Here is a 23,454-nt window from a genome sequence, read left to right on the forward strand (position 1 = left end):
TGAGAGCTGCAGCTTCTGGTGTATGTTTCTTTAGTTGTAAATGCCTGCTGATAGATTCCAGCATGCTGTCTGTCTTTTAAAACTCTATTGTCATCTTTTGGCTCCTGTGATACCTCATGAAAAAGAACTTAAAATCTCTGTTTCCTAAGTAACTTGTTATTCTTTTCAAGAAATGTGTAACGCTACCTTTCAGTTAAAATGCAGGTGCAAATATCTAAACTAATGTAGGGTGTGTTCATAAAAATAGGGCTTCACAGCATAAAGCTAGCATTTGAAAATGTTTTTCTTCTCCTTCTCCCATGTTATCAGCATGGGTAGGAGATATGAAGATAAGCTTCGATGCAACATCATAATATAATTTTGATTTATTTTTGTTAGTGTTAATGCTTTGATCTCTATCTGAAATTGGCTGAAATCTTATTTTTATTGTTCTCAGTCTTCCTTTTTTCTCCCCCTTTGCGCATTGCTACTTATTTTACAGTTAGAAATTTGGGTGTGATTTTTGTAAGTGCATAACAAAGTTAAAATACAGGGGCTGACTTACTGTGGAACAGCTTGTACTTCTACGTCATGTTGGCACATTTATCATTCAGTTGTTCTCTGATTAAGAATATACTTTTAAGGCTTTATTATCTTTACTTCAGTAACATGACATGTTGTACCACATTTCTCTGCATTTCACCACTAAGCATGAGGGTAATATTTTTGTCTGATCTTGGTTTTATGAAGTCAATGAGCCTTTAGCTGTAAATGAAGTCAATTCAGATTTAAGTTCTTAATGAACGTCTGTTATTGGTGTTCTGGAATGTGATACACTTGAGCTGCTGAATTATGTAGCAGTATTCTTTTGTTGTCTCTCGTTATTTGCTTTAGAAATCACTGTAACCTATATTTAAGTAGAGAGCATTTATAAAGATGTCTGAAAGTGAAGCTATATCGAGAACTATGACTGTTTGATGACATAGCTTTACCACAAGAATATGCCATGTGGTATAAACCTGGCTGGTTCTTTTTTTGATAGTGTGTTTATAAATCATAGAACAAGCAATCTGTCTAGACTGGTAATGTGTGACTGGTAACATTTTCCTGCTAATACTAAGGAAATAGGGGTCACTTATGAAAATAGAACGGTTTGTGGCCATGTTTCTTTTAAACGTGTGTGTTAAGCCTGCAGATTTGGAACACATTGTTACTTCACTAATACATGGGAAGTTACAGTACAAAAATCCCTTGTTGACCTTCTTAAATTAATCTCTTCAGCATTAGTTATTTCCTTATTTTCAGTAGGAAGACAGCAGAATTTAAATGTTTGCAGCACATTTAAGTGGTGAGATTTGTGCTCATAAATTCATTGCAGTCTAAACTAGAATAAAGTCGTCTTAATACAAAGGAAAGGTATTTCTGCTTTGGGGTACTGCTGTGTGTATTTGCCATATATGTCTATGTGCAACTGACTGCTGAGAAAACTGCTGTGCAGTAAGATACTAGCCCTAGACTTAACCCTCTGGAGTTTTTGCTGCTGTTTGAAGTGAAGATTTCAGATATTGGGAATTCTGTCTTTGTTTTAGGAAGGCTGTTTACTTTCCTCAACCATTTTCTAACCTGTTTGTCTCTACAGAAATCCTTTCAAATGGTATATAAATGCACATGCTCTCTGTACATTGTCATTTTTTTTCTCATAATCTTATAACTCTAAATGCTTGTATTTGCTCCTTGGTAATGTTCAAAGGTAACCATTTTAATCTGAGCTGTAACTGTTGCTGTGATATGTTTCAAGCAAAAAAAATGTATCAAAGCACTGAACAAGGATTAAGACTTATTTTTTTTTATTTGCTGTTTTCAGTTTGCTTTTTTCATCGCTGCTGGGTCCTATGCTTCAGTCAAACAAAATTTCAAATTCAAATGAGGAAATTAGATCTGCATAATCATTACACGTCTGTTGCAATCAGTGTATTTCTTTGTGGCATGACAAAAGTCCTTGGCTTTTAATTGTGTTATGAATCATAATCTCATGGTCTGTAAGTATAAGCAGAGCTTGAAAATTTCATAGCGTAGTGGATAGTGAGTAGGAATCTTTCAAAAGATGTGCCTTTGTTTCTGCAGAATGTAAGCTTCAATAAATATAGAATACACTCCCAGTTAAAGTCAGTATTTGCCAGTTCATAGGTAAAGTATGAAGACAGCGTATCCACAGCAAGGCAGTTTTGTGTTGAATGGTATTTTATTTTGAACCAACATGTTTACTTGTTGCTTTAAAGACAAAAAATGCAGTGGAATGTGGTGTGTACATATGTAGTATTTTTAAATAGTTCTACAGGCTGAAGATAAGGTGGTAAAATTCAGAATCGCTTTGTATTGGCCAAATTCATGTTGACACGTACCAATGCACTGCAGTCTTCAGTGCACAGAAGCTGTGTTGTTACTGCTGGAACAGAGACTTTTTTCTTTTTATTCAGTTTTGTATGGTGCCTACCATAATGGGGTCCTAAAGCTTTAGCTGCTTTGGTAATATAAATAATAATTCTTGGTCAATGTACAATAACTTTGTGTGAGACCTATAAAGACAGCTTTACACTTTTTTCACTGTATTTTCCAATATTGCAAATGAGCTAAATCTAAATGAAAGGGCAGAATTATTTTGAAAACCATTTTTAAATCAACAGCAAAATACCAACTTGTTTCTCTGTAAAAATATACTCACATAAACAGTCTTTAAAACTCAATTTTAAGGTTTCCATGGAGACCTAAGCTGCAGAAGTTGGCTGTATCATAAAACATGAATGTTTCTGGGAAAATAGGATTTTCATGCACTTTGAGGTATTTGAGTTCAACTCCACTATTCTTAGGTTCTGTCTTTTATGCTGTCTGATAAAAAAGCTGCATAACTGAGGATTGCACAAATGTTTTCAAATAATCACAGTGAAAAGGTCTAAGTGTTTGTATGTTCAGCCTGGATAGCTGGCACATAAAAAAGTGTTCCCCAGACATAGCTCTTCAGAAATGTGCTCTTGTGTAACAGCATCCTGGGCTGTGTCAACAAGAACATAACCAGTTGGTTAAGGGAAGTGATCATCCCTTTCTGCTCAGTGTTGGTTAGACCATGCCAGTTTTGGGTCCTCCAGTACAAGACCAATATTAATGAACTGAAGTGAGTTCAGCAGAAGGCCTCACATTGGTTGCAGGCAGGAGCTCCTGCTTGGGGAGGTCAGTCTGAGGCAGTGGGGCTTGTTCAGGCTGGAGAAGGAGCTGTTTTGAGGAGAGCTAAGTCACGTTCCTGTACCTACAAGAAGATCAATAACATCAATGGTGCATGGTGGGATGAAAGACAAGGGATATAAATTGAAACAAGAGAAGGTCCATCTGGATATAAAGAAAAAATTGAGAACAGTCAGATACTGGAATGGTTTTTCCAGAGTGGCTGTGTGGTCTCTGTAACTGCAGGTTTTCAAGACCCAACTGGCTAAAGCTCTGAGCAAGCTAATCTGACCTTACACCTGACCCTGCTTTGAGCAGGAGGTTGGATTTAGAGGCCTTTTGAGGTCCCTTTCAATGTGAATGACTCTGATTCTGTGAATCATCGATCCAGATTTTCTACAAGGCAAATGCTGGTTCAATAAAGATTTAATTAGTCTCTATTGAGTTGGATCTTATCCAACATATTCCTAGTGATTTTCCAGCTGCATTTTGAAAAAGCAGTGGATGGTATAGAGCAGTGGTAAACCACATTTAGCCTCCAGGATAAGCAGAAGAGGTGGATACAACTGAGAAAAACCTAGCTGCGCTTTGGAAACTTGGTTTCCGATTTGAGCATTACAGGGCATCTAGACTCAAATGTCTGGCCAGCTGGGGGTAAGAAGATGAAAAGAAGCATATATAGCACTTCCGACTCCTTTGCTTTTTCCATCTTCTACATTTCTCACTGCAGAAATATGGTTGTTACATTTCCTATGAGGGTATATCTTGGAGAAAATTATCCAAAGCATGAAAAGTTTGATTTTTTTTTTCATAAACTTCCCATGCATGAATTGCCAAGTTTGCTCGAAGATTATTCATAATGGCCCTACTATCAAATAGGAATGTTACAAAAAGTAATTTCTCTTTCAGTGGGGTCTTATGCCGCCTTCTATTCTGAAATAAGAATTCTCTCCATCTCCCTACTAGTGGTATTAGTACTTATATCAGCTGCAGCATTTAACATCCCACAGTAGATTGCAAAACAGAATTCCGAAAAATGAAATTTGCCCTGATGGAACTTCTAAGACTCTTACAGGACTGCTAAAATCAGTGTACTCTAATGAGATATTTTGGAGTTAAGTAAGAAAAATGTCCCCTAGGATCATCTTCCTGTCTATGAAAAAGAATATCAGTTGAGTACGAGCGTGGCAATGTTGACGTTTGTTTAGCAAGAATCAATACCAACATACTACACACCTAATTTCAGTTCTAGGATAAATGGATTTTATTGCTTGTGTTTCCCTGTGTACTAGGATATACAATATCATTCTTCCAAATGGCAGTCAGCCTGCTATTTTGTATTGAGTTTTCGGTAATTTTATTAAATGATCAAGTAAATCACTACCCTTCACTAGTCTCTCCCCTTTTTTTTATTAATATGTCTGAGACTTTTATAAAAGAACGAAATAATTTCTTTCTATCTTGAGGAAGGTTGCATCTGGAAACAAGATCAAAATGAGGTCTGCATTGCTGTAGTGTTGTTCAGCATATCTGTCATATTTGTTTTCTTACAGTGAAAGGTTTTTTTTAAGACTGAATAGAAATGGTTTGCCAAAATGTCCAGAAAAGCCTGAAAGACACTGTTCTCTCTTTGTGGTGAGTTCTTCCTATTCTCAATCTTTGTTGTGCTGTTTTTTGAAAATAGAAGTTGGATTAAATTATTATTCTCTGGTTGACTCAGAACTGCTCCCTAAGCTTTTACATTGTTATGAATATCAACTCTAAAGGCTAGTTAAAGTGTATTGCTGAACTCCCAAGCTGAATGTTTTCTGGCAATGTGGGGACACTCATCCGAACTTCTACATGGGCATATGTACTAGTCTTTCTCCCTGCAACAAGGACCAGATAGTTTTCCTCCTTGTGCATTTCGCTCCCCAAAGATTGTTTGTGCAGCACTCTGTACTTTCAGAATATTAGGAATTGCACAAATGCATGACTGCCATTCAAGGCACACAGCAAGTCTCTTGTGTCCTCCCACTGATTTTGCTATGCTACAGCATATTCTAGCCCGTGATATTTTAGGACAGTCGTTCTGAGTGCCAATTCAAAGTGTTAAAGGGATAATTTGTTAGTGCTGTATAAATGAACTCACTGTTCATTTATCACTTCCACTGACAGTGAAAGCAGTGTGTAAAGATCTCTTCAAATGTCACAATTTAATCAGGAGTCATAAATAATGAGGTTCTGATCTTGTGCAGGATTTGGGCAGCAGTGAACTCAGGAAGGACATCTATATCACTGTGCACATTATCCGAATAGGTAGGTATAATCGTCTGTGAGTAGAAATCTTGCATTTCTTAGACATATGACAGTAAATAAAGAAAACTGCTCGGGGTCACCTTTGGGATTTGTTAGATTAGCTAGGCCTTTGAATATTTTTTTGGAAAAGAAAATGCCTGGTTTTTGATGGAAAAATTGCTTTGGATTTCTCAGCATTGTTTTGTGTTATTTTTCAAGTGTACTGCTAACTGAGTTTAGATGTAGGATGTTTTTGTTACTATCACAAAACAAAATGAAAGTGTCAAATGTGACTGTCTTAAGATGATGGAGGTGTTACTAGGGAATCCATTCTTGTTTCAAAGACTAATTTCAAGCATCCTTTGTCAATAGAAAAACTTGCCTAGAAATTTAGTGTACCTAATTAGTATGTAATATCTGATGTATATCTGAAATTGTTCGGATGAGTTTTTGTCTTCTCCCTGACCCCTTTAAAAAGGGGTAGAGGGAAGGAAGTGGAGGAAGTCTCATAATAACTTTAATCCGTGATGCTATAGACAGCTGTCAAGTCCTCTAGAACAAAGCGGAAGAAAAGTGTGTGTTAGGTATTTATTTTAAGAAGTTATCCTCTGGGCTGTACTGATGTGAAACAATAATCTTCAGGCCTGCTTCTGACCTCTTAGATATATTGTCGTCTTTGTAAACTGTCTCTGTAGTTGCATCAGTACAGTACTAAATATAACTTTTCTTCCTATTTTTGAAAGGTATTTTGGTTTGAAATATGGTTGCTCTAACTTGTGCTAAGTTCAGAAACAACTTGTTACAAAGTAAACACTATTTTACAGCTTTGAGGAATAATTTTTCCTTGCATTTTCATGCTGTTTTAGTGTTTCATCATAATATCAAAGTACTGTGTTTTGGTTTTGTTGGCAAGGATTGGGAAAAAGTATGGTAAACTGATGTAATGCATATATATTTGGTAAGAACAAATGCTTTAAAGAAGAATAAGGAGTAGAATTTTTCCTATTGTATAGTTTTCAAATATGTTCTCTGTCAAGTTTATAAATGACCCACTGAAATATTAAAAGGTTAAAATAAAATTTATATGCTGCATGGTGTGAAAATGAACAATTACTCTTCTAGCTGCTGTGATGCATAGGAATATTTGGAGGAGGCATTGCCCTGCAGTGACTGCAGCCAGAGGCTTTTCTTGTCGGAAATTAAGACTTGGTGGGAAAGATACATAGCTGCCAGTGCACAATTGAATAAAATGGTTAGAAAGAGTGCAGTTTCAAATGCCAGGAACACATCAAGAAGATTGATCAATTATATTTAAATCAAATAGAAGAGACTAGGAAAAATATTTTGTTTCAAATCTGTTTTCCTTGGCTGCCTTGTTTCTTTCCTTATCATAAATTGTTCTTCTGCCCTTTGTCATCTTTCCTCCCTGTGTTTCATCTCTGCTTGGTTTTTCTGTAGCTGGTCGATTATCCTCTTGCTAGCCAGTTGCCTATTTGGAAGCAGCATTTGATTACTAAATTGTAATGGCTCAATCACAACACCTCTCATATAAGTCATGAGTATCAACAACCACAGTAAAATAATTCTTATTGGACAGCAAATGTTGAACACTCTGTCATGTCTGAACTCTAAATTTAATTTGCTGGTGTCATAAGTGTGCTATCACTGGGTATCAGAAAGTGTTGTTTGTTGAATGGAGGTCATGAGAGGATGAGCAGTACCTCTGGTCTGACACCTTTCAAGATCACCACATATTTAGTGGACTTCCTATAGCATTTGTTATCCTAATGTAGTATGAAGACGGACCAGATTCACAGTGAGTATACTTGGCATCGTCTGCTCAGACCTGTCACCATACTGAGCTGGATTGCTCTCTGCCTCCCTTCTGTGGTTTTGAGAGAGACAGTTCCATGGATTATGCATCAAATATGTATTTTGTTTGGCAGGACGAATGGGAGCTGGAGAAAAGAAAAATGCCTGCAATGTACAATATAGACGGCCCTTTGGCTGTGCAGTCCTCAGTATTGCAGATTTGCTGGCAGGAGATTCAAAGGATGACCTCGTCTTAAAAGTATACATGTAAGGAATGCTTTTTTCCTTAATTTTTAGAAATATCTTAGAGTCAGTTTGCATCAGAAGCAGTGGTGTTAAATGCAGTGTGAGTAAACAGCTGTTGCTCCTTTCTGTTCCAAAAGAGCGGAGGAGCTAATTTCTGGGTTTTTGTCACAGTTTGGAAATTTTGGCTAGTTGTACAGATGTGTTTATAGAGTGGGACAATATTAAAGATAAAGGTTATATCTTTTTAGATCTTTGTGTATGTTTCAGCATTTTTCACATCCTTGTAAGACCTTCTGGAGCTCTCTTTTTATGGCAACGTGAAGTGCTTTTAAGACTTGTTCAAATGTCTTGTGCTGCCTAGGCAGCTAGTGAAAGTACTTTATAACTACGGAAAAAAGCAGACAGTATCTTTTTGTGAAATTAAGCAATTATATAATGGGGATAACAAAAGTGTAAAAGGCAGTTAGTGCTGGAGGATGAAAACTCAAAAATAGGTTTTAAAATGAATGGTCGATTAAATAGTGGATTTTGGCTGATAGTAATTGGAAGAAAGTTCAGTTTTCTAGTTGTAGCAACACAGTGCATGTAATTTCCTGCTGATCTTGGACATTACAGTAAGAACTGTTTTGTGGAGTAGTCTGTTCTAAGTACATAAACCTGGAACACACATTGTCATGCACCTGAGGAAGTTCTACCCCTCCCAGGTTAGCACTTGAATCTTGAAGACATGGAATTATTTCAGGCAGCCTTTCTCCTCTCCTCTGTATCACTCTGCTGCTAATTACAGCTGCTAGAATCAGTGCTGCAGAAAAGCACTTTAATGTGACAGTGGACATGTGGGTTGGCTCTTATTTAGACTCCCAGGATGTTAAAGTCCGAATAAGTGTTCAGTGTTGGCTAACAAATTGTTAGATTTGTCTGCCTATTGTATTCTGTTTTGGTTTTTTTTTAAATCTTGCCTGCTTGTTTTAAAATAACAAAAACAATGGAAGATGAAATGTTGCTCAAAACCAGATTTCATGCTAAGACTAACTCCAGTCTAAACCATGAAAAGTGATTATTAGAACATGGTCAGTTTTTCCTCATGGAAAAGCAGATATATTTTCTAAATGTATACTGAAATGTAATTTACTCTTTCACTGACTACCTCCTGAAAATCACATCCTGTTTTAAATAACTTTGAAGTGTACAGCACAGATTTTTCTGTCTGTTAAGACTGGCTCCGAGTCCTGCATCTCCTCTTGAGTGTCACAAGATAGATTTCTGTGTGGTTTAGTGCTGAGGGATAGATCTATACAGATGATGAGCTTGGTCACAGCTGAATTCCTGAGCATAATTGGTCATATCTTTCTCCCACCCTTTGCCACAGAAAGCAGATATTTCCATGGTACCTTTCTCAAATGGTAAGAGCACTCTCACCCTTCCCACTGAGACAGGCAGTTTCATGGGGCTTTATTAGCTCCTATTGTGTTATTGGTTTCATGAACAAAAGAGGATTTGTTTAGAGATAAGTGGTGAAGCCAGTCTGAAAAAACTTGTGTTCCTGTTTCAGAGTTGTTATCTTTTTTCTAGGTGCAACACAGAGAGTGACTGGTATCAGATCCATGAAAATATCATTAAAAAGCTGAATGCACGTTACAACTTGACAGGCTCCAATGCAGGTGAGCAAGTTGCTATATTTCTGATTGTATTCTTAGGATGTTCTTAGTTTGCAAATGAAGTGGCTCTATTTTAGAAGGACTAATGTCTATGAAATAAATGTTTTTTTACATAGAGAAAAATACTTGTGTTAGGTGAAAATGTATGATATTGCTGTTCATGTGCACATTTAGAAAAAAGTCACTGAATTTTCTTCAAGGAGCTACGCAGTTTTATTCTGCGCTGAGGAGCTACAGTTTGATGTGGAGTTAAGGTCACATGTGGGGCTGGTCAAATTACTGATCCGTGTTGCTTGACGTTTCTGCTTCACTTTTTCATTAGAAATATAAAATTTACTATTGACATTGTATATTAATTAAACTTAATGAAAAAATGAAATGGGAGCTACCAGTGCTATTGGCCAGCTGAGCAAGATGCAGAGTTGATATTTAAGAACTTGCCAACAGTCCTCCATAGTCAGCTATATGTCACTGTAACTGTCATCAAAATAAATTCGGGTGTGAGACTTAAGAAATGGGAGACAGCTGACCTTTGTTATAGTGAGATGGTGGTTTGACCCATAGGATATGTTGGATTTGCTTTTTTTTTGTTGTTTGTTTTTTTTAATACCAACTTGTTAACTTTTTCTGAATGCTGTCATCCAGGGATGGAGTCAAACTTAAAATGAAACCTGAAATGGAAGCTTATGAGTCTATTTTCCTTGTGTTCAAATATTGTTTTGTCCTTGTGAAAATATGACTATAGAAAAATCTGACCAACTAATTTTCCAGGTTGTACTATAATTGTAATCCCTTTCATGTAGTAGACTTCATGCTCTTTTAACTTGGTTTCAAGCATAATGATTGATTATCTTGAAAATGTACATTCAACAATCTTCAGTGATAACCAAGAAGCACATAGAAAGCTTATAACTTCAGTCTTGATAAGTAACATATATTTAACCATTTCTAATACTGTTATTTTCTCACATAGAGTCTAGCCACATATATACATATATTTAAGGTTTAGAATATCATGCATCTTATTGGACAATAAATATAAAAATCATGCAGTGAAAATACAAGAGCACATTACTGAGTAAATATAATGTTGGGCTTCTTAAATATGTTAACCATATTCATGAAGAACAACCTGCTCTTGGTCATTCTGACTGTCCATGTGATACCTGCTTACTCTGTGATATATCCTTATCCTATTCCATTCTTATGAAATAAGAGTTCACAGTTAAATACCCAGTTGTCCTAGGAGGCATTGGATAAATTTGAATACTCTTAATTATGTGAATATTCAACATGAAAGGCGTGTGGGACATGATTTTTTTTCCAGGTTACAGGGGACTGGAAACTAAAGCTAGCAAACTGAAGATCAGTTACATTAAGTTTTGTCAGGGGAGAGAGGCAGAGAGAAGAGCAGCACAGAATTCCAGTAGTGCATATGAAGGTTAAGAGGGGAAGAAGCAGTGAGCAGTAATGCCACTTTGAGTACTGAGCAACTAAAAGATAAACTATGAAAGGTTATTTACATTGCACATATGAAATTTGTTCCTGTGTGACTGCTTAGCAGCCTGAAAAAGCACTTGCAAGGCTTTAGCAGTACATTCAGATACTTCTGCTGACACCTCATGGAAAATATTGTTGTTGTGCTAGTTTGTATCTTTCTTTTGCTGTCTCTTTCTCTAACACTATTGAATGGCTGGTTCTGAAGCCTCATTAGCCTTGTCTGCCACCTTATAGTTGTCAAAAAAGGAGAAAATCTTGCATTACAGGAGATAGGGGTCTTTTCTGTCTCTTAGGAACCGTTGCAGGTATGAGCCAAATATAGGAAACCTTGAATTTTTGATTTATATCGCACTTGCTCTTTTTAAATCATGTTAAAAAGACGTAAGAAAGGAGACATGGTAAACAAACAACAGCAAAGATGCTTCAGACCATTGTCTATGCTCTAGGCTTGTTCTCTCTTCAGATTCTGTCCTGTACAGTTTCTTTCAGCTCAGGAGATTTTCACACAAAGTCTTTAGTTTCCGCAAATTATGTCCCACTGCTGAAATAGTTTGAGATAATTCATAATATTCTTCAGAAAAAAAATTCTTCCAGTTTTCTGGGGAAAACTGAAAAGGAACTCAAAACGTACTTTGTCTTGCGTGTAAAACACATATTGTCTATATGTTATTGACTATAACATTATTGACTATAACATTTGTATATAGCATTCAAACCCCCACTCCCCACTACTACTGAAGTAGTTTTCCACTTCAACTCATGATAATTCTTATGTACAGAATCCTCTTGCATCTTATTCTCAGCTTCTGTCTAAAAAAGATCCAATAAAGGCAAACGACTGTCACTTCTTAATACAGCCCAGAAAGGAGCAGGGGACAGACATTCATCCCCTTTCCTCTTCTCAGTGGATGCAGGAATGGAAGGACTCAGTCTCATGGATAATTTAGCATCATTTGGCTGGAGTGGGAACTGGAATGCGTTTTCTGCATGAATTTCTAGCATTAACAAAGGGTAGAGTAGCAAGTAGTGCATCGAATTCCTATACACCACTAGTCTTTGTAGCTGGTGTCAGGTATCAGCTTACTGGAAGACACCTGGTTGCTCAGTGCAGGAGATCAAACCATTAATGCAATGACCAAATTGTACAGCCTTTGCTGCATTTAGTAGCATTGTTATTTCTTACATTGAGTTTGTAGTATTTGTAGAATAAGTACTATTAGATCTAGATGATTTCTTAATTATTAGGCAAACCAGGTTTCAGTAATATCTGGAGTGGAGCTGGCTATAAAAACTATTTTTCTTATAATTTTTTCTTAGAATTAGAAGCTAGTTACATTGATTTAAAATGCAAAAATCTGTGGAAAAATGAATATTCCTGCATAGAGATCACACCTAATTACATCAGTCTTACAAGTCAAATAACACATTTCTATTCCTTTATCTGTAGGACCAGAGATCAGTGAAATGTATACTACAGATACAGAAAACAGTTACTGGCTTATCTCAAACCATATAAAATAATCCTTTATTCCCTTATAGTATATTTTAGATAGTGAAGCCTAGCCAAAGTCAGTGCTTTCATGTCAAAGCTCAGGCTTCTGTAAAATGTCAAAATCTTTGTAGTGTTTGCAGTGTGGGTCATAGTTGCAGATCTTATTCTTTGGGTGTGACTGTGAAGCTATACTCTGGACCTTTCTTGGGGCTACAATAAACAAAGTATTGGATGTGGGCTGCTTTTCTCTTTAATAAAGCAGGCACTAATGCACGAAGTGCCTTGTAAACTGTTATTGATCATATAGCTGCTTCATTTGCCCACAGAATTACTGTCCTACCAATGAACCTGTTGATTTTAAGAATGGTTTGAAGTGCATTTTAGGACAAGGGGCAAGAAAACGAGGCCAAATCTGGTTGTCAATAAACATGGTTTTATACCAAAATAAAGACATACAAATCAGAGAATGCAACTCCAATTCTACATCCTTACGCAGAGTCATGGATTTCTTTTGTTCTTCTGATTTTTAGTATGAATTTATCACATGCAACTTTATATTCTTGCCTATGACACTACTTTTTTTTTTCCCCTTCCAGTTCTTCAGACTTTCAAAAGTTGAAATGTAACTTTTTTAATACGGCACATGATGATGGAAGGAATGTCTAGTAATTGGAGCAGTCTTTTATGTCTAGTGTTTGGAGCAGTCCTTTGGGCTCTGAAGGTAGAGGGTTCTTGTCCACAAAAATTACCCATTTACGACTATGAGCAAGTTACACAGTTAAACAGTGATGGTTCTTACTGTAATCCCTACTTAAACACCATCAGCATCTTCAGAGTACCTCCTTAGGCACAAGATCTTCCTGTAGGCACCTAAAGCTAAGGTAGCTTTCATTTCCACCACTGCTTGAACTTGAGAACAGGTGGGTACCTGGGTGCATCCAGGACAGTCAGGATACGAGTAGGCTAAATTTAGCTTCCTGAGCACTAGGCTGGAAAAAAAAAAAAAAATGCTGGAAATGGTTGCTGTCACTCTTGTGCTGTTTCAGGGAATATATAAATATTCACTGGGTTTACTATAGAAATAATTTACTCCAGTGTTTGAGACATTCTTCAAAGACAGAAAATGTCTCAGTTCAGATTCTGATTTGGAAAAGGATTTTCAGTCTCTCGCATGTCCCAGATGAGCATGCTAATCACTTGGCTTCTCAGACTTCCCCGCAGCAACTATTCAACTTTGTATACAGTCAGAAAATATTCATTATACCATGGGGAAAGTGCAAGTGGCTCTAAAGCCTGCCAAGCAGCACATGATTTTCCTAAGTGTGATCTGTATTCATGTCCTCTTAGCAAATCCTATAAAAGAGAGATTCAAACCTTGGTCTTGTGTTAGATGTGAATATTCTCCCCAATGAGTTATCTGATAAAAAGCATATTAAAAAATTGATGAAAAATGCACTCCAACTTCTTTCTTTGCCCTCCTTTGAGAAGAAAGACTGGATGGCTTATTTTAGTCTGGATCCAAATGCAAGCTTTGGACTCTTGTGTGGATTGCATTAAAATAGTGAATGTAGTGGGAAGGTCTTTTCTGTGCCATTATCTTGGCATGCTCTGATGAAGTAGACAAAAGTGATGTAACCTAATTGCATGTTTACCGAATGCAGTGTAGTAGCAATGCCAAACCTACATTGCAACTCCACTGGAAACACTGTTAATTGTATGTTAACTTTAATTGATGGGAGGGCCTTAAGCTTTAGAGGAAACATTCCACAATGGTGGGATTTCTCTTGCCACTCCTGACTTGAGCTTTTTTTTTTTTTAATATGGTGGCAGTGTTAATTTTTTAGCTGTTACATAGGGGATCAAAATACAGCTCTTGAGAAATCTACATAAATCATATCCTCTTGCATGCAGTTTATGTCATAAAAAGAAAAAAAAAAGTCAGAAATCACTATGTTGTATCTGGTAGCTGGCAGGAATGTGAATTTTTAATTATGGTGGAGGCAAGACCTGAATTGGGAGGCTGTTTTTAAGACAAATTCAGGTTATGGTTTGATTTGTAAAAGATTGTCTTAAGTCTGTCAGCCACAAACTGTTAATTTCTTCCTTTAAAAGAGAAAGATGCACAAGTAGATTTTTCAAATGATTAGTTTACTGTCTGTAATAAATTCAAACTTGTTTCCATGTACCTGTGCAAAAATCTGCAGGCAGAGGGTCATCCAAAGTGATGCTGCCTAACAAAAGGAGACCAATCAATAAATGAGCAACTGCATAATGCACTGATAGAAGCATGGAGCACTTGAAGCCCATATTGTTGACAGATGTTTGCCAAGAATCCCATCATGAGGAAGGACAAACTGTCATCTTAGGTGGGAAAGTTATTTGTTAAATCATACAGTAAGTTAGGTTGGAAGGGTCCTCAGGAGGCTATGTGGTCCAACAGCCGTTCAAAGAGAAACCAACTTCAAAGTGGGATCTAACATTTTTGAAATTCAGTGAGGTTGCTCATTCACAGGCACATTTCATTATACTGCTATCGTTTTAGTTCAAGCAGACCAAAGTAAGTTTCCTAAAGCAAACATCCTTGCTTTTAGGGAACTATTACCTTATTTGTGGGTTTTTTTCCCCCAGCGTACATGTCAGTTGATACTAAATCTCAGTCTAGCTCAGTGGTCGTATACGAGTTGGTCAGAGGAAGCATGAGGTAGATGAGCCCAATGCATGAACTCACTGACAAGATGCAAGTTCTGAGACAACTATGGCAATAGAGGCAGTTGGATAGAAACAGTGGTATGTGCTTTGGGGCAGTATATGCCTTCCCACACCCATTTACCTGCATTCAACACTCTTGGCACTCTGATAATATCTTTTCTCTGTGATTACTGTCAAACACTGAGAAATTTAAAAAAAAAAAAACACAAAAAAAACCAGGTGGAAAAACAGATACTTTCACTATTTCATCTCCTATTTCACAGAAGTAAATGTGAATTAGTTTAAATTTGGCTTACAAATTCCTTGATTCAGAGGGGAAAGCCTGTTAGAGTCATTATTTTCCTTGCAGTGAAGAAACTGCGGAGGCCCCATGAAGTGATATAACTGAGGAGCATCATTTTTCCACACTTTGTATGATGAAAAGAGATCAAATACAGCAGGGAATTAGTAGCTCAGTGTAAGCTTACAGAGTGCAGTATTTCTAGGAAGGGAGTTGTGGTAACTTGCAGTATTTTCTAGATACAAGTAGTGTGACTATGTTTGCGTGACACTACCCCAGCAGTTCGCAGCATTACCCCACTCAGAGGTGTTGCAAGGAGAGCTTCCTCCTGTGAATCAGCATGAGAAATGTCAGATAGGAAACAAAATGCGCATTCCCTGCTGGGAGCAGCTATAGCTGTTGGCCACAAAAAGGAGGTGTAGGCTCACAGTGGAGAGATGAGTGGAGCAATGTCTGGTGAAGAATGAGGGCAGGACCGGTAACATAGTTGACAGAAGATAGAACAAAGTTGGTAACTTGTAGGTAACTCCTGGGCACAGGATTAATCACATCAAACTACCTCCTGCATCTGTGCTCAGCTAAGAAAAGATCCCTGGTGTTTGTCTGTTCTTGGCAGGGTTCACAGATGTGTCAGTGGTGCTCTGAAATCTATTTTGTATTTACACATCACTAACATTTAAACAGCAAATGCCTTTATTTAATTACTCTAGTTCTGTGACAACTTATTAATCTGTCAGTTTTAATCTTTGTTACGTTTTGTGACAAGGAGATTGTGTATTCTGTTTTGATGTGTTTAAGAATTAGTTGTCACTGAAGGCTGCTATTTGAAATACATTTAAAATAAGAATAGTGCTCATATGTGCTTTGCTAAGTACACAGTGAATTAAGGCATTCCTTTTTGTTCTCAACAAATGCTAAAGCTGAAAGATTAAATATATAGAGAATTTTGCACATAAATTGTTGTTCAAGAGTATTTGGCCCTGAATGACAACTTTGATGTAAAAAAAGCCAGTTTCAGAGCAGGTTTTTAGACAAAAGTTTTTAGAACTTTATTTTTTCAAGTACTTTTTACAGCTGGATGATATTGTTCAGCAACCTAATGTTAAACCCTTTTCCCAAATTCAGGAGTAACCGAATCTTTAAAAGCTGTAGCCTAATCTAGCATGCAATATTAAGTATGGTAGTTTTGGGAAAAGATATTAATCCTTAAAGGTGGCAGACTCATAGGCCAGTCATGTAATTTTGTATATTTTTGCAACAGTTCAAGCTTGTGGTGTTGTCTGTGAAAGTTCTGGCTTTACCATAACGACTTAAAAAATCAAATTCAAGGTAGATTTTTGGTGTAGTTATCTGTAAGTGTCCTTCATATAGCACAACTTGTACACTGTGCTGAAGGTGAGGGCCCTATTAAAGTTAAACTCATACTGTGCTCTTGGGTGTTGCTAAAAGACTTGTTTTTAGAGAAGAATGAAAAATGTGCCATTGCGATACTGTCAGGGACATCTTATATCCAGTAGAAGCCATTGACTTGCTGTTCATCTCAGTACTGAGATTATGCATGTGATTGAAATGGCACCCAATTTAAACCCTGAAATTCCTAGCTAAGGCTACATAATGAGAATAGCTGGCTCATATTTCCATCTTGGAGTTGGGTTATGTCTTAGCAGTGAGATTTTTATAAGCCTTTTCCAAAAAATCATTCTGCTTGCTACTATTAAATAGTGTTGTTGACTTCCTTTATGTACTGAAAGAATAAAAAGTCTTAAGACTACTTCAAATGATAAATTATAGAACATATATGCATGATTTTAGCTCCTTCAAGGGTTATATTTACAAATTCATTACAAACATTACCTGGGCTTCTATGGTGGTGGAGTTTTGTTTTTTGACACTTTCTTTAGCTCCCAGTTAAATGTTGACTGTTTCTTTATTTGAAGTAAGACACATAATTGGAATGTAAGTAGCTAAATTTCCAATACAATGGTGTGAAAGCGGTTTGCATGGCAGAACTGCACTTCATGAAGGAGAAAATAACAGGTGTTTCCCTGGAACTTTGTCTGTTGTTTGCACTAGAAGCAATATAAAACATTTATAATTGTAAAATTGTGTATTTTGTGCACTGCCTAGTATTCTAGTTAACAAAACAGTATGTAAAACTGACGGTTTAAAAATTTTTGAGCAAGATGATTTGCCTTTGCAATATAGCAATGTAGTATGGAAATGGATATTTACAGGCTGTGTGTATTGTTAATAGAAAAGGGCATCAGTGGGCATACTAAGAACTAGAGAAATTATTGCTGAGATCTTTATGGTATAAGGAGGTTAGACTACACGCTTATAATAGTCACTTAGCCTCCTGGTCCTTTAACCTTCATTGTATGGTGATTCTAGCAAGAAATACTTGAGGCTCTACCATCTCCTCTGTAAAGAAATTCCAAGCCAGTTTTCTTGTGATAATGTAATGCCATTTGCATTTAAGTGTTTGTGTTCCATGTGACGAAGGAAAAAAATGCAACTTTCCACACTTGAGGGCATTTCTGACAAAAGCCTTAGGTACAAGAGCTCATTTAATTAAGGAGCTCCAAGAAAGTTTTCAAAATTTTGCAAAGGTTGTTTTTCTTACATTCTTTTTTACTGAGCTAAAAAACAGAATTTAAAGCTGAGGAAAAGAGAGAGTCTGGAGTTTCCTTTGATAATTCAAAGTAATCACGAAGTCTTCAACAAGGCCAGTGAGGATTGAATCTACCTCTCCTTCTTTTTTTTTTTTTTTCTCTCTCTGTTCCCAGCCTGTAACTTGTGGGATTTACTACATAGATTTTGTTGTGGCCAAATTGCACCAGATTTATACAATTATTTTTCCCAGATCACATTAAATCAATAAATCATTTGTTTGCTAATAACAATGTGGAAATCTACTGGTTTTATCTTTGCAGTGGTAATTTGGACACTTGAAATACTACCAGAAATGGGAAGACCTGTATGCTTTCAGAATACTTTTAACACCCTTAGGCAGCTTTATTTGGACAGATGCCTTACTTTATTACCTTTCTTAAAATACAAACAGTGCTGAATAGCATTCTGTCCAAGTTTTTTTTTCTGTCAGCTTCCTGAGCAGCTGCTAGGCATTTTCTTCTTAATATGATCTAGGATTCTCTGCTGCCAGTAGATAGAAGCTGAATGTAAATGGCTTCCCCTCCCTGCAGAAGCTCAAATGCAAATGAGTGGTCTGTAAGCATAATGAACAGTTGCCTTTTGTCATAACTAAATGCAGAAATCAATAATGCAGTATAAAAGCTGTTTTAAGGTAAAATGAGAGATCTAACAAAAATCTGGAATGCTTATTCAGCAACTTGTCAATTTTCTGTATTCTTTCATCTGAATGATAAAAATAATCTGTGGTGAACTATGGTGCTAGTTAATTGTGAGAAGTTTCATGTGCTTGCAAAAGAAAGAAAAGCAGATCTGTTTACAGTACAGCAGAGTTTTGTAGTAATATTTTCAAAACTGGAGTAGATAAAGAATAATAGCTAACACAAGAGGTTTTAATTACCACTAGGGAGGTAATGGAAAATTTTTTCTGAGGGAACAAAGCTACACTCTGTACCTAATTAAAGAAAATGTGCCAGTCCTTCAGAGACTGGGTAATAATTTTCATTGTTGTGTTTTAGCTCCTAATGTTCTAAAAATGCAAAATTTGTAGTTATGAAGTTTTGGATAGATTCGAGGTCTCATAGATGGCATAATGATCATCAACCACAGTCAGATGCAGTGTATGGTGGCATGTTGCAGTTTTCTATTTTGCTTTGTCCATGCATAGCTGTTCCAGCAGGAATGCTCTAATTTTTTCTAAAGCAGAAAATTTTGTCTAGTGCATGAAATGAGATGAGAAAGAACTGATGTTGACATGCATCATCAGACTGGAATAAATTAAAGCTAAAGGATATTACCTTCGTTATGTGACAGAAAAAGTATTCATGTTTCCATAGGAGAAAATGAACTAACTTTCTACCTTTGTATACAAAAAGAATACCTCTGCATTCTTTTGACTGCATTCCTTTTCCTTCAGTGACTTCTGTTTTTGGCAGACTGGCTGCTGACCAAATTCTTTGGAAGCTTGCTCCACCTTGACCCTGTCTCATTACTGTCTGGTGATTAAACCTTCCTTTCTAGGAGCAGTAATGTTTCCTCTCCACCCCTTCCTTTCTTCTTCATAGAGATAGCTTTAATCACTTGTACATTGAGTTCAGTAGCTTTCTGGCCATTATGGTATTCAAAATTCTGGTTACATTTTGGTGAGGAAGGTGGTGTCTTTCAACTAGTCAGTTCCTTTTCATTCTACTTTGTTTTGCAGTGTGTCTGAGGGACTCCTTGACTTCAAATAAATGTGCAACCTTCTGAATCTGAATTGCTCTGTGACATGTCAGTATTGTTTAAATGATGTTAGTTAACTCTGATAGTCAGGTAACTTGATTTATAATGAGGATACAAACTTTAGTCCCTTGTAAAAAGTGAATTATTCCATCTTTTTAAAGTACCCCATGACTTTTATTTCAGATGCGTGGTTCCTCACTCATGATGGGTGTCTAGTTTCTTTGGCAAGTGTATTGTATTTTTGTAGACCCATAACTATGGGGTTGCTGTGGCTTGTAACTGGCCACAGGCTTTGTGTTTAGCTAACAGCACAGTCCTCTACCTATCTGGCTTTGGCTGGCTGGACTTGTCTTAGCCTGCCTGGAGGTTTGTTCTGACTTATAATTTATTATTTTGTCATTAGATAACCGCTTTTACATCTACTTTATTTTATCTCTTGCTTAGCTTTGTACAATTGTGTGGTGTAACCCACTTTGGTATATATGTTTTGTATTTAATAGATAGTTATAACATGTAGTTACACTGTGTAGAATTAGCTATCTATAACCCTAGACTAAAACAGTACATAGAAGAGTAAAGACATGCGACCATAACTGAGGCCTTGAAAGTACTGGCATGGAATGATACTAGAGGCCCCAGACCTATGAACAGCTCACCAGTGGCCAATTACTGGTCATCAAATAGTGTGACCTTGAGAACAGGATAAAACCAGTTTTAGGGGAACCAAAGAGAACAAAGAACAGATATGTGGCATATATAGAACACATCATATATGATGAGTGAAAATGTAATGCAGACTTGCAGACCAGTGAAGAAATAACAGGGTGCAAAGCACATTAACAAACATAAAAATTACTCCAAGAGGAGCCTAGAGAGAGAGGAGGAAGAAACAGGCAACATCCTGCTCCTCATGGCAAAGGACTCGGGATGCTGATAACTCAGTCATCATACACCACCTTCCCAGGTTGAAACCATTGACCCTAAGACCCCAGAGGGGCAATGGAAGGGTGAGCAAGGGGTAGATACTGGAAAGATTGTGTGTATGTATGTCATTTTAACAGTATTTTGTTTAGAGTGTTAGTATCATTGTAAATGGACTAATAATAATGTCTTTGGTTAGACTGTTATAACTTTCATTAGGACTAAAAATAAGTTTCTGGCTTTTCATATACAGTGCATTCCTTTTGCCCATCACAAGATCCTGAATCTAACAAATCAGTGGGAATTAAAGCAACCTATTCTGTAACTTGGGTGTCACACCTCAGTAACAGTATGCATCTTCTGATTTTAGGCCCTTAATGCAGAGGGGTCTAGTTTCCTTGCAAAATTAGTGGAGCTTTGAGAGAGCAATCAGAACACTTAACTGGGGATTGCCTACTTCTTATTGATTATATGAAGTCCTTATGCTCTTAACTTTAGTGTTTTTACCAGATTTATCAGATCTTCTGCTTCCCTTGCTGTCAATTCCCTTGTCATTTGGCAACTGGATCCTCAATGGCAAGATTGTTAACTTGAAAACTTGTTTTTTGGAAGTTCTTCAGACTTCCTTCCCTGTGCATCTTTACTCTCTTTCCATTCTGGTTTAGTTTTACTCTTTCCTATTGTACTGGACTGTTTACACCATATAACATTTTTAAGTAACTCTGCTATCTTTAATCCAATGTTCTTCATTATTCTGAAGAGTTGGGGGTTGTATACCATTTATATTCCAAAGATATATTTAAACTGTAGGTAAAATGACTAAACCACGTTATAAGTGTGTTCACTGAGAGATTTTCTTGATGCTTTTTGGATACAAAAAGATGTGTCACGTCCCACCTGGGGAGGAGGGGGGAGGAGTGACAAAGATTCGCAAATCCTCTCGGTGTGGATTAAGGTGGGCCAACACTCAAGGTCCGTACACAAGCACCAGCTTTAATAGAAAGCTTCTATAGAGACAAATATTGAGCACAAATATTCGATACCCACCAACCCTCTCACAGTTATATTCACCCCAACTATGCGGTTTTACAGAAAATCAAGGTAGGCTATGCAGTACTTGACTTCAATTTAACAAATTTAACAACTTAATCACCTTAGGAAAAGTGAAACAAAAAGAGAGAGAGAGAAAATCACCAGTCCTGGATCCAGCGTTGGTCCTCACCAACAAGGTGAGGGAAGCAGATGATTCTTATAGAGATGTTAATTCTGCGCAGGGTGCTCGGTGAGAATAATTCCACAAATCACGCACGCATGAGCACGAACGTAAACACGAGTACCGGTATGCACATGAGAACACAACACACACAAACTACAGCACATTTATCAGGCTACATGATTAGTATAAACCTGCCTAAATTTACACTTATTGGTTAGTGATTAACATTTCGTACACTATTGGTTTACTGTATTTAAATTAGCCTTGCTTGCTATGTAAATTAGCACGCATGCTCCTTTCAGGTGTGGGGGGGCAAGTCTTTTCAGTCCTGAATTGAGTCGGTGGTCGTGATCTCCCCTCGCCACATTTACCTTTCACCTACTTTCTGCAGTTTTATCTTCTCTGGCCACCATCCAGTCTTTGGTGCCAAGATGTTCACTTTTGTCAGCTTGTTAGCTCTTCTTCAACGTTAGAGCTGTTAGTTTTCCACAGTTTGTTATCTTTTAGCTCCCTCCCAAATTCCTTTCCCAAGGCACAAGTGGTTAGTAGTTTTGCTAATTGGAAAATTAGATCAGTGACCAGTCAAAACCAAGAGGAGTGATACTAGGACTGTCCCCCAGGCAGTAGGTGGGGGGGGGCGGGGGGAATTAAGATGCTTCACAGACCATGGGGAATGGGGCCGAGGCAAGGCCACCCTGTCTCCACAGGACTCCCTCCCTCACCCTCACTCCAGGGTACGTACTGTCTGGTCCTGGGGCCTAGCGACCATCGCTCTGCATTGTGGTTTTAGCACCAGGCTGTTTGAGACATCTTGTTGTTTTACATTAGCATTTCTCTACAAGATGACTCTTCATTTTCTAACAATGAATGCTGTGAAGTACAGAGCTCTAATACCTTTCTTGCCTTGCATGAGCAAGTACTTCAAATCCTTGACAGGCAGCTTATTTCTCAAGTTAAAACTATTTTACCATTGATAAGGTTTTTTGACATTTATCTCATTTTTGAGCTAAATAAAATTCGTCAAGGAAATCTTTGAAATATGTGCACAAAGAAAACTGTAGTACTAATTGGATTTGAGGTCTTCAACTTTTTGTTTAGAGAAAACAACTTTACTCAACACCAGGCGGTGTACAATATCTGATTAATGCTGTTGTAATTGATGCACTGGCAAATGTTTTTTAGGTTTCCAAGGAAACGGTACAGTAGGGGCATATGAGGGTATGAATATATATATGTGTGCATAACAATTTCTTAAAATACAAAAAAAAAATTGGAGGTGGGCTAAATATCCATATTTGTAAGTGAGCTATACCCAGCCTAGCACTTTCCATCCAGCAATGAAAATCTTTTCACCTGCTCTAACAGTGTCTGAATTTTGCCTGTGTGACTTCTTACCAACCTCCTGTACCACCAGCTGACCACAATGTGGTTTTTGTTTTCTCATCTACACCAATAATAATTGTCACTGCTTCCTAAAAGTTGTTAACTGGATAACCACAGAACAAATTCCCATTACAAAAATAGTTAATGTCCATGGCATTGAATACAGTCCTTAAAATAGAATAGACTTCACTGAATGTTTTTCCTTGTAAGATTTGTTTATGTACTCAGTTGGAGATGTGTAGGTGAGCTCTTTTTCGTAAGAGAATGGAAGTCTGGTCAGAGTATCACGTTTTCTGGAGTTGCCAAGATAATAAAATGTAAGCGTAGGTAAGAGGAAGAAGATAAAAGTTGTCATGCTAATTAGACCTCTGATCTCTTTAGTGCAGTAGCCTGG

The 23,454-nt window shown here is 37.1% G+C and overlaps 1 protein-coding gene across 4 annotated transcripts in view; it reads left to right on the forward strand.

Annotated features, from left to right (window-relative positions):
• DOCK4 (dedicator of cytokinesis 4) overlaps nt 1-23,454 on the forward strand; it is a 254,113-nt gene that overhangs the window by 117,365 nt on the left and 113,294 nt on the right. For all 4 annotated transcript variants that reach the window (XM_087765670.1, XM_087765672.1, XM_087765671.1 and 1 more), the window contains exons 9-12: nt 4,749-4,830; nt 5,433-5,493; nt 7,419-7,551; nt 9,103-9,191. In XM_087765670.1, coding sequence (XP_087621796.1) covers nt 4,749-4,830; nt 5,433-5,493; nt 7,419-7,551; nt 9,103-9,191 — 365 coding nt within the window. The remainder of the gene's footprint in view (nt 1-4,748; nt 4,831-5,432; nt 5,494-7,418; nt 7,552-9,102; nt 9,192-23,454) is intronic.

Source organism: Nipponia nippon, unplaced genomic scaffold (genome assembly GCF_047370975.1).
Source record: "Nipponia nippon isolate SJK-2023a ecotype South Korea unplaced genomic scaffold, ASM4737097v1 scaffold_3, whole genome shotgun sequence".
In the NCBI taxonomy this organism is placed as follows: Eukaryota; Metazoa; Chordata; class Aves; order Pelecaniformes; family Threskiornithidae; genus Nipponia; species Nipponia nippon.